This window comes from Crocuta crocuta, unplaced genomic scaffold (genome assembly GCF_008692635.1).
Source record: "Crocuta crocuta isolate KB4526 unplaced genomic scaffold, BGI_CrCroc_1.0 scaffold246, whole genome shotgun sequence".
Lineage (NCBI taxonomy): Eukaryota > Metazoa > Chordata > Mammalia > Carnivora > Hyaenidae > Crocuta > Crocuta crocuta.
This window is the reverse complement of record NW_027531902.1, coordinates 4078252-4089974: the sequence shown is the minus strand read 5'-3', so window position 1 is coordinate 4089974 and position 11723 is coordinate 4078252. Positions and strand designations below refer to the sequence as shown.

Here is an 11723-nt window from a genome sequence, read left to right as displayed (position 1 = left end):
CTCCACTCTCAGTTTTGTGAGAATGCCCACTAGCCTCGGACAGCTGTATTTTCTCTGCTCCTAACATGCCATGTGTCTCCTTGCATTGTGTCTTTGCTTCAGCAGCTGCCCTCTGTCAGAACCCTGCATTTCCCATCCATCCTTCAGAGTTCAGGGCAAGACCACCTCCTCCATGAAGCCCCTCCTGACATGCGAACTAAAGTTTTCCACCTCTAGCCCTCCTTCAGGCCCTGTCTTAAGTTCTTCCTAAGATCATTCTCACCGTGGCCATGCACTTGACTAATGTGTGGAAGAACAGCCTCTTCTTCATAAGGGACATCGAAGGGCTTCCGCCGAGATGTTTCATCTGACTCACTTCAAATAGAACGCATTTTGAGGTCAAGGACCATGGTTTGCTCATCAGAGCCTACTTACCCTGGCCCCATTACCAACTCCAAGTCTAGCCCAACCTCAAGCTAGCTCCTGATTTAATGGGGTTTTACCACAGCCTTCACTATTCCATTGCCTACCAGAACAGTCTTCAGGATGTTCCCCTCTGCAGCAAGGACTGACTAGGACAGAAGGCCCTGGATTCCAGTCCTGGCTCTGTGAGGGACGCATCATGTCCTAGGGCCAGTCCCCGTCCCTCTCTAGGTCTACTTATCTAGAAAATGAGTGTCTTGAACTACGTAGTCTCTCCCCCTCCAAGACTGATCGCCCCGATGGCCCCAGGCACCCAGAGCAGCCCTGGGTTGCCTCTGAGGGCCGCTGTGTAAAGCCAGCCTCTGGGATAGGCCGGAGGGAGCTGGCCAGGGAGGCAGGCCTGGCTCCAGGCCAGGCTGTGTCTGCAAACACTGACCTTGGCCGCCGCAGGGATTTTCCATGACACCAGCACCCTCCCCCCTCCTTGCTCCCCCTAATCCCACGTGGGCCCAGGGAGGGTGGGGGATGGGAGTGGCAGAGGACCCTGAATCACAGCGATGGGGCACCTGTGGATGGGGTACAGCTAAAAGAGAGACAGGACAGAGCAGTGAGCCTACAGGTGGAAAGTCTGGTGGGAAATCAGGAGTAAAAAGAGCACCTGCCTGTGTGGAATGAGGGGAAGAGCCAGAAAAGGGGCTGGGAAGATGGGAAAGAGGCCTTGGAAGGGGGCGGGATGCAGGGAGGGAGGGTGCTATGCTTCAGAGCTGTCCTTCCTGAAAGCTCTAGCCCGGAGGGGACAAACTCCAGACCCAGTGCTGCACACAGGTCCCTCCCCCCAACCCAGGTCCATGAGGTGGCTACCCAGGCCTCGCTGCATCAGGGTTTGGCCAGGCCCAGGGAAGGGGGGATTCCTCCTGGGCCCCTGAAGCTAACCTCATTTTGCAGGGCCCCAGGGCCACTGGAAAGACAGGAGGTATGAGTCACTAAAAAGGCCTTCCTGCCAAGGCCACCCCCCCTCCCCCCTAAGGGGAGGTTCCTCTCAACTGCACCCCAGACTTCGCAGCTTTCTGGGTGGAACAGCATTTTCTTTTTTTTTTTTTTTTTAAGTTTTATTTATGTGTTTTGAGAGAGACAGAGACAGCGTGAGTGGGGAAGGAGCAGAGAGAGAATCCCAAGCAGATTCCGCGCTGCCTGAGCAGAGCCCAAGGCAGGGGCCCAAACTCAGGAAACCGTGAGATCATGACCCGAGCACAAGCAGAGGAGGGGCAGAGAGAGAGGGAGACACAGAATCTAAAACAGGCTCCAGGCTCTAAGCTGTCAGCACAGAGCCTGACAGGGGCTTGAACTCACCAACAGTGAGATCGTGACCTGAGCCAAAGTCANTGGGTCTTGCTGGTCCCCTGGGAGCTCAGAGCCCTACAGAACTTGTCTACAGCCCTGAGAGCAGAAAGGTGAGCATTGTAGCCAGACAAAGGGAGCCTCCAGTGCTAGCAAGAATCCAGGAAAGTTCTGGAAAAGGTGTTGTCTGAGCTGGACCCTAAGGCTAGAGGAGAAGGCGGGCACGCTCTTCCCCGCCTCCACCAGGAAGCCTCCTCCCTCCTCCCAAGGGCCTGGGCACTCCGGCCAGCTTCCTTCCGCCTCATCTCCTTTAACACACCCATTAGACTCCTGCGGGCCTCTCATCCCACCTCCTGGCTCCACACTGCTGTCATCTCCAGACCAAGCAGGCAGCTCCCTGTCTGCGCCTCAGGCCCCTGAGGAGGCAGGGTGTTCAGTGGGCCTTTCTGAGGGGACCCACAGGTCTGGGCCTGACTGTGGTCTGCGGACCCCGCAGGAGAGCCCAGCCTCCCTCGGGGGGCACCTGTGTCCTGCACCTAGTCCCCTGGCTGCCTGTGTCTCCCTCGAGCCCCCACTTCTCTCTGGCTGCCCCACCAGGCCCAGGCAGCTCCAAGGTCAGGCCCCCTCCCCTGTCCAGCTCTGCAGCAGCCCAGCTTAGCCCAGAGTTCACCGCCTTTGGGTGCCTCAGGCCACAGGTCTGATCCATCTTCCCTCAGGGCAAACATTAGCCCGACTGGTGCCCTTATTTACATTAGATAACCAGGCTTACCAGGAACCAGGAAACAGGGTGCAGCCAGGCATTGCCAAGGGCTGTGTGTTTCTCATCTACAAAAGGGACGGGGCACCTGAGAATCTTGGAGTCAGAGACCTAGAAGGAAGCCCTTAGAGTTCATGATGCTCTAGATGAGCATTTTCCAAACTGTTTTCCAGAAACACTTGTCCCGCAGCGCATACCATAAAGACAGAGCTCAAAGGTCAAATAAGTGGGAAAACGTAGCACCTTCCTCCCCCCCACCCCCCGACTTTAACCAACCTTGCACATGTATGGCTCTGATAAAGCCTACACATAAACCAGTGACCACAAATCCTGTTAAATTCAGCATCCAGGTCAATTGAGCCAAGCAACCCTTTCCTCATCCAACACTTACGAACAGCCCGTGGAACTGGTGTTCCAGGAAATTAACTTTGGGAAACACTAATCATGGGCTGCTGGTGCTAGAAAGAACTTTAAAGACCAGAATCTAATCTTGATGCTCCCCAAAATATTCATACTCATGATGAATATTCATCGATCCCAATGTCCTAAGCATCCTAAGTCTGCCCACGCCTCAAAATACCCACAGCAACTCTAAGAAGTATAATTAGTCCCATCTTACAGATGAGGAGACTGAGGCACTTAGAAGATTCCGTTACTTGGTCAAAGTTGAAAGCTGTTTGGCTCCAGGCACTGCGCTGTCATCTACGCCACTAAGCTGCCGAGATCCCCTGCAGAAAATAGAAATATCTATGTTCAGTATTTCGAAAGCATAACAATAAGTGAATTCGGTCTCTGGAATCAGCCCCTGCTAATTCAAAAGTTCTGATTGGCAGGTAGGTTCTTAATTACTTGTGATGGGGAAAGAATTCATTATTGCTTTCACAATGATCTCTCCGGGGCCTGCTCTCTGTAGTAGCTGCACTGATTGACACGCGCTTCATAAATAAAATCTTTCAAAATCTAGGATCTACAAATGGGTGGGTTAGCAGAAAAAAAAAAATAAAAGGAGGGGGAAATTGGTGGGAAATTTTTATCTTGCCCTATCCCACAGGTCACAAAGGAGGAAAGGAGTAGCTCAAGGAACAAGAAGAGTGACGGCCAAGGCCAGGGCAGACCCCTGGATCTCCAGCCTCCTTAGCCCCATGCTTTTTTCTCCACCCAAGGCTATGGCCAGAGTTCTGGCTTTGTGGCCAACTGGGCCAGGGGTTGGAGGTCAAGCACTCAGGCGGACAGGCACACAGTGTCAGTGGGGACAGGCAGCTGAGCCCGGTCCAGCCAGGGCCATCACCAAGGGTTCAGACTGGCTATTTGTGCTTTAACTGGGAGGAAATAGGCTATAGGGAGAGCATCGCCCTGGAAGACAGCTTTGGCCAGTTTCTGAGCTCCTCAGTGATACCAGGAGGAAAACAAAGAAACTGACGCCCAGGGCTTTCTATCCAACCTCTCATTTTTCCTGCTGCCCTGGATACCCAAAATTAATACTTATGTCTGACCACATAGTTAATTTTATGTCCAGCCAACTGGCTTCCTCAGGTGGATTCTATGTCTTCAGCCAGGTTTCAGTGCTGTCTCTTTGCCTAGCTGCTCCTAAGCAGGGACTGCTGGGCCCCTGTTGAACGAACAAGTCAATCTTGGTCACGCTGCGCCAGAGGGCAGAGGACAGAGTGTTGCGTTGGGAACTGAGTATCCTGGCTTATGGTCTTGGCTCTGCCATTCGCCTGCTGTGTGACCTGGAACTGATCACTTTCCTTCTCTGGGCCTCTCTTTCCTCCTCTGTACAACATAAAGACTGGGTCATTCAATCAGCTTTTCTGATCTCTGAGAATGGCTTTTCTGGCTCTGAGAACCTGTAAGTCTGGTGGATTCAGGAAGAGTGGCTGGGAGAGGAGGGGGTGGTGACAGCCCCGTCAGTGCTCTGAGTCTCATGATCGGGACATGAGTTCTGGCTGGTCAGCCCATCAGGTCCTGTGAGGGAGGGTCCTCAGGGAACCTGCCGCAGAGCACAGCTTCTGTGTGTCCGTGACACACAAGGACAGATGGACCCGCTCGCCAGAGACTCCCAGAGCTGGACAGCAAGGAGACGATGGGGGCTCTCCTTTGCCCCGTCTCTCATAAACCCACGCCTGATGTGGGCAAGGACCAGGCCAGCAGCGGGCCTGCTGGCAGACAGACAGGCCTTGCCAAACTCCCCATTACTTCCCAGAAGTCCCGGGGCCCCCCGGGAGTGGCTCCATCCCAGCTGGCACCGCTTGCCCCAGGGCGCCCACGTCAGCAGGTCCTCACAGCTCCCTTGCCCTTTTACCCCACGACAGGGGAACAGACGAAGGGACGGGGGTATGCGGACCCTGGGCCAGGTACTCCGAGAAGCCTCTGGCTCCCTGGGCATCACGCTCCAGTAGCCACCGTGCCGCATCTGGCTCGGGGCAGTGCCAGAGGATGCACTTCCCAGAGGAACACTCTCCTCTCGGGGCCTCAGTTTCCCATCCCAGTCACCCTTCCTGGGTAATGAATTGGCTCTGAGGCATCGGAATGAGCGATGAGTCAGAAAGTCCTAGAGGCCTTGGCCAACCCGCAAGGTCTCTCCGGCCCTTTTCAGCTATAAAACAGAGATCGTCAGAATAATGGCCTTGTGGAAGTTTTTCAGGATTAAGGTTTAAAATGTATCTGAAGGATAAGACCTCAAGCCTCGGCCTGTGGCGGGGACGGCGAGCCCCAGGGGGGTGGGGTATCTGACCCGAAGGAAAAGGCACATCCAGGCTGGGGACACCCTAGACAGGACAGTGGGGCACGCGGCTCTGGCTGGAGAAGAGGCTTCGGGTAAACCTGGATGTGCCATTGCGTGAGCATCAACAGGCGCAGGCAGGGAACGGAGTCAGCACTCGCCGCTGGGAGCTGGGGAAAGCACAGGCACACTCAGGATCGGAGCCAGCAGAGACAGGGCGGATGCGCACAGGCCCAGGGAAAGAAGGTGGCCACACGTCTGCTGGCACGTAGGCTGTCCTGAGACCAGCGAGGGCCCCTCTGCAGCTGGGGGACTTCGCGGGCAGCTACAGTGAGGCCAGGCCTGTGGACACTGAGCTCTCCTGACATGGGAAAAGTGAGCACAGGGCAGGGGGGAGGTGGCAGTGAGAGAGGGTCCTTCTCCCCTGCCCAAGCAGGTGGCCCCACCCCAGACCACACCCTCAGGCAGCCTTCGCCCTGTGAGATCCCCTCCCCCCTGCTTCACCACCAACCCCAACGATTCTAAAGCACTCACATGTCTAGCTTACATGTTGCGTCGGGCAACCAGGCTGGGTATTAATAGCTGTGGCTCAACCCCCCCCCCCCCCCCCAGAGTGCACACAGGGCAAAAGAGGTCCAGAGAGGGGAATGGATTTGCCCGAGGTCACACAGCCAGCGCATGGTCAAGCTGGGGCCGGGCCCATGCTACCCAACCCTTGTCCAGCCCCATCCACGATGCCATGCCCTCCCCCATGCCCAGTGCGGTGCGGGCCTGGGGGACAGGGAAGGACAGGATAAGGAGCCGTTCTGGCCCAGGGCCCGCCCAGCTGTCGAGGTGAGCTGTGGTCTGGCCTCTGCGGCTGGGCTGGCGGGCACAATCTGTTCTCACCCTTCTGGGATGCAGACAGGCCCGGCATGGCAGCTCACCAGCTCACCAGCCCCTGGCACAGAGTGACACAGTCACGCAGCTAGGTGTCCCGGTGGGAGGGGGGGGAGGTAGGGGAGCCCATTCTACGGGCAGCCCACAACCTCGCACACTCCAAGAGACTGTCCCCAGATCTCCCTGAGCTTTGAGGTTCAAGTGGCCTTGGGCTGCTGGAGATGCCAGCTTTACTGGAACTGAGCTGCCCCCCAGGCGGGAAACGTGAGGGAAATCTGGCACTTCACTCATTATTAATCATAGTGAGCCATTATTGAACACTTGATATGTACCAGACTCTAGGTTAAGTGCATTATGCACATTATCTCATTTATTTCTCCCGAAAAGCCCTAGGAAGCAGGTTCTACTTATTAGCCCCATTTTACACATGTGGAAACCAAGGCTCACAGAGGTTTAAAAGATGAAAAAAAAAAAAAAGCGGACAGTCCTTGAAAGAGTCAGGATTTGAATCCAGACCAGACACCAAAGCACATGGTATCCTACCTTGCCATGCACATATTCTGGGCATACGCCATGGACACGGCAGGCAATGTGGAGGGAGACGCTTAAGAGAAACAGGACAAGGTCCAGCCAGTGCCCACCCTACCACCCCAAGCCTGTATTCAGCTGTACATATGGGGGGATAGAGCAGGGGTGGTGTAATACTGGCCCTGGAGTTCAAAGATGAACATTCTCAGTGCCACTCAAAACACAGGAGATCACTTGCAGGGAGGAATCCAGGACAGCTGCATGGAAGAAGAAGCATTGGGTTACATTTTGATAAGGCTTAGAAAGGAGGAACAACGGGAAATCCTGCCAGCCAGCATTATTTTATTATAACAATCCTATGACTAAAAGTAATAAATCTTAATAGTCTAGTGAAAAAAAGCAGGGCCAGGGCCAGCAGACTCAGTTTACAAATGAGGAAAACAGGCTCGGAGAGGGGGTGTAGTTTGCCTAAGGTCACACAGCCACTAGTGACAGGGCCAGAACTAGTGCCCAGGGCTTCTGACTTCCCATCCAGGGCCCCTTCCCCTCCGGGTCTCCAGGCACAGCGCCTGACGCAGGGCCATCTCCTGGTTGGCTCAGAGGGAAGCTCTGCCTGGCTCCTGGCTCTGTGAGGGCTGGGCATTGGAGGGAGGAGATGGGGGTGGGTTTGTCTGGCTGGTGATAGTAACATCTGGAAGTATAGGCAGAGGCCCTGCTTTAACGAGGGCAATGCCACCTCCCCATGAGGACAGACCCCACTTTGGGCGCAGAGGATGGTCCTGGGGCAGCAGACTGCAGGCTGATGAAGACCCTGGAGCACCAGGGCATCCAGCTGGCAGAGAGGCACTATCCCCTTGCCCCCTGACACTAGCAGGCCAGCTGCCTCAGGGACACTGGATGGCCCCAGTTGCCATCTACCTGTCATAAGCTTTGGCTGGCAGCATCCATGCCTCGGCTTCCCTCCCTCCACACTGAATCACAGGCTATCCAACCTCCACCCCTTACAGTCAAGAAAACTGAGGCCCAGAGAGGACAAGGAACAGATCCAAAACCCACAAACACTGAACTAGACATCAGGTCTCCCAAATGACCTGCCAGGCCCCCTTCACACTATCCCTGCTGCCTCTGGACCATGGCTCCCACAGCACCATGAATCAGCTCCTTCTTTAGGTTTAGAAACCAGTTAGGTCTTTGAAGGCAAACAGACTCTAGTTCAAACGCAAGGTTGCTCTACTTCCAAACGGTGTGACCTTGGAAAAGGCGCTTGATATTCCCCGTTTCCTCCTTCCTTCCTCCCTACCCTATGAGGTTAACCAGGTGCATCAGCAAGGAACTGGCACCATGTGCGGGGTCGAGGATGTGCCCCTAATCATGTGCTGTCTTCTCTTCGGCGGGAAGGAGAGGCCTGTCTCTGAGAGGCCGGGGAGGTGGAGGGCAGAGACCTCAGGGAAGGGGCAGGGTTTCTGGAAGGGCGGCCCCACAGCGCGTGCTTTCTCTCCTCTTCCCCGGCTTTCCCCCAGGCTACGGCCACGCAGCACCCAGCACGGATGGCGGCAAGGTGTTCTGCATGTTCTACGCGCTGCTGGGCATCCCGCTCACGCTCGTCATGTTCCAGAGCCTGGGCGAGCGCATCAACACCTTTGTGAAGTACCTGCTGCACCGCGCCAAGAGGGGGCTGGGCATGCGGCGCGCCGACGTGTCCATGGCCAACATGGTGCTCATCGGCTTCTTCTCGTGCATCAGCACGCTGTGCATCGGCGCCGCCGCCTTCTCCTACTACGAGCACTGGACCTTCTTCCAGGCTTACTACTACTGCTTCATCACGCTCACCACCATCGGCTTCGGCGACTACGTGGCGCTGCAGAAGGACCAGGCGCTGCAGACGCAGCCGCAGTACGTGGCCTTCAGCTTCGTGTACATCCTCACGGGCCTCACGGTCATCGGCGCCTTCCTCAACCTCGTGGTGCTGCGCTTCATGACCATGAACGCCGAGGACGAGAAGCGCGACGCCGAGNCTGCTGCACTTCCAGTCCATGTGCTCGTGCCTCTGGTACAAGAGCCGCGAGAAGCTGCAGTACTCCATCCCCATGATCATCCCGCGGGACCTCTCCACGTCCGACACGTGCGTCGAGCAGAGCCACTCGTCGCCGGGAGGGGGCGGCCGCTACAGCGACACGCCTTCGCACCGCTGCCTGTGCAGCGGGGCCCAGCGCTCCGCCATCAGCTCGGTGTCCACGGGCCTGCACAGCCTGTCCACTTTCCGCGGCCTCATGAAGCGCAGGAGCTCCGTGTGACCGCCGCTGCGGGGCCCGGAGCGCCNATGGGAAATGTGGGGGGGTGGGGGTGGGGGAGGGAAGGCAGAAGCTGGGAGCCTCCCATCCCTCTGGAAATCTAAGGAGCTCCCCCGTTCTCAGAGGCCCTGCTGGTACCCAGACCACCCCCCACTCCCCCCTCCCCCATCCGGAGGGAACTTCGTGTTCTGTGTAAGTTTGCATCTCTATTTATACCTCTGTCCTGGCAGGTCTCCCACCTTCCCGAGGCTCCAAAAGCCAGGGTGTCTTTGTTCAGGTCACCCCCCACTCAGCCCCGCTCCCCTTCCTCATCCCCAGCTGTGTCTCCCAGCCCCCCACTACCTTTGTGTTGTTTTGCATGGCTTTGCAGTTAGGAAGAGAGTGGAAACCCAGCAGTCCCTAAAGCTAGTCCCCAGAAGGCAGGCCGCGCAGAGCAAGGACAGGCAGGCTGCAGGAGGGACAGAGGAGGGAGGGGGAGAGAGTGGCCCTCTAGTCTACAGGGCAGCCTACCACTAGATGAGGCTTAACTGGCCTCCAGCCTCAGACGCTGCCCTTAGAATCAAACAGAGAACTTCATACTTGCCGTCCCCAGCCGCTGTTGACAATGACCTACTCTTAAATCTGTGGAGTGAGTTTCAGCCTCTGAGACCTGCCCTGGCTCCCCATTCAGTTCACTCTCACAGTAGCCAGTAGGGCAGCAAGGCAGGGCTGAGGCTCACGACAAAAAAGGCAGGAAGGAGCCAGGGCTCCAGGGGGTTGGGAGTTGGGCAGAATGAGCTAGAGAACCGTCAGGCATATCCAAGTGGGACATTATCCCTGGCTGTACAGCCAGCGTTGGTGCCTGTGTCCCAAGTAGCCCACCACCGACCCCACCTGCAACCCAGAAACCCAGGTGCAGAGCAAGCAGATGGAGGTGATACCCTAGGCTCCATCACTGGGCCCCACAGCTGGAGGTGGTGCCTTGTCTCTGGACAGCATTGGGGTGGGTGAGGGGCATCCCCCCACTCGGAACTGCCCTCCCATGCTGTTGCCATGGCAGCTCCCTACCACTGCTGAGCAAGACCAGCCCTGGGATTCAGGGATGATGAGGGGACAGGGTCCCAAAGGGCGGCAAGCCTCGGCCGCTCCCCAGCCACGTGCCCCGGCCTCGGGGAACCCCTGAGAGAAGTCCGACCTGTGTGTCAATCCCGTCTCAGCGTGGAGGAGCTGGCTGCCCAGGTGCCAAGAAGGAGGCCCAGAACCCAGGGGTGACCGGTGTGTTTATGTGTGGGGGTGGGGGACAGTGCTGGCTGCCTCTGTCCTACGTGTGACCCTGCCCTCGAGGGGTCCTGTCCCGTCAGTCCCGAGGGAGCCACAACCAAAGTTGCAGGGAGATGGTGAGGAAGGAGGCCAAATGGTCTTGAGCAGAGCATGGCTGACTCCTTGGTCTCCAAGCTGGGTCTTGCCCAGGGATCTAGAAGGCCAGTGTTGCTTCCCCCCTCCCCCCCTCCCCACTGCAGGCAGCCTTTCTGCTTCCCCGATGCCTTATGCCTGGGCACACTGCCACAGAATATGCAATACACGTGGGTGCCCCCACGCCCACACCCCCACCCCGGGCAGCCCCTGGACCCCAAAGGCTGCGGCTGCCATGCCCTCCCTTCAGCCCCTCCTGCCTATCTGTCTTCACAATGAGAATGGCGCCTAATAAATGCTGTCCATGGAGACCAGGCTCAGGCTCAGCTGCCTCTGTATCGTATCCCCTTGGCACTGCCAAGGAACAGCCATTTCCCCACCGAGGTCTACAGACACATCTAGCTGACACACCACAAGCTGACTACACTCTTTGTTTCCGGGGTCTTAGGAAGAAGCCCCAGGGGCAACGCTGGGGGGTCCCTTTTGTGTTTTCCTCCAAGATCCAGATGGTCTCATTGTCATCCTGGAATGACCAGGAGAGCAAGATAAGACTTTAGAAGAGAAACCACCTGGTCCAGTCGTTCCCTCATACATGAAGACGAGGAAGCCCAGAGTAGGCAAGTCACTTGCCCTGAGTCACACAGCAGCGAGTGGCAGACCCAGGGTTAGAACCAGAACTGAGAATACTGAGTCCTGTTCCCCCCTCCTCACACAGCCTACACAGTTCAGCCAGACACACCGCAGCTGACAGTGACACCTGCCTATCTGCCAGAGTGGGGATTCCCTTCACCAGTGGGGACCCTGGCCTCAGTGGTCTGATTGACACAAAAATGTCTTTGTCGGAAAGAGATACATCACAGGCGCCTGTCTTCGGGGTATATTTCTCTCCGGGTGTGGAGGGGGCAACTCGTCCTGGGACGGGGTCCCAGATCCCAGAACAGACCCAGGGAGCAGAGGCACACTCCTGGCTGGTGCCAGAGGCTTCCACACATCACTGAGTACGGCCTACAGTAACCTCGTCCACCACAACCCCATTTCTATCTATCTGCATGCCTCGCTGCCTACCTATTTCCCTTTCATGAGATAATACTTAACCCCTACTATTGCCAATGCATTCTAATACTTCCTAACCTAGTTCGTGTTATAAAATGCTGGTCACAACCCACTAGATTGATTTCTCTGTCCGCTAATGGTTTGCTCCCGGCAGGTTGAAATGCTGATAAGGTGATAGGGGCATCTTCTCCAAGTCCCCCCATCTACTCACTCGGGTCACTTGAAATATATAGGGAGAGACCTATTTACTGGGGGCTCAGAGCTCAAGGAAAGAGGTGGTGACCCCTGCGCCCTCTCCCAGGAGGCAAGACACAGCCAGTTTTCATGATGTGCTCCTGGAAGCTCCTCACAGCTGCCGGCG

At 56.6% G+C, this 11723-nt stretch overlaps 1 protein-coding gene across 1 annotated transcript in view; it reads left to right on the top strand.

Moving 5' to 3' along the window:
• The window catches only part of KCNK3 (potassium two pore domain channel subfamily K member 3), a 52910-nt gene extending 43965 nt beyond the window's left edge, over positions 1 to 8945 (top strand). Inside the window, 2 exon segments of the mRNA XM_077774117.1 lie at positions 8147 to 8639; positions 8641 to 8945. Of these exon segments, the coding sequence (XP_077630243.1) occupies positions 8147 to 8639; positions 8641 to 8920 (773 nt within the window). The 3' untranslated portion in view covers positions 8921 to 8945.
• Positions 8946 to 11723: the final 2778 nt, after the last annotated feature.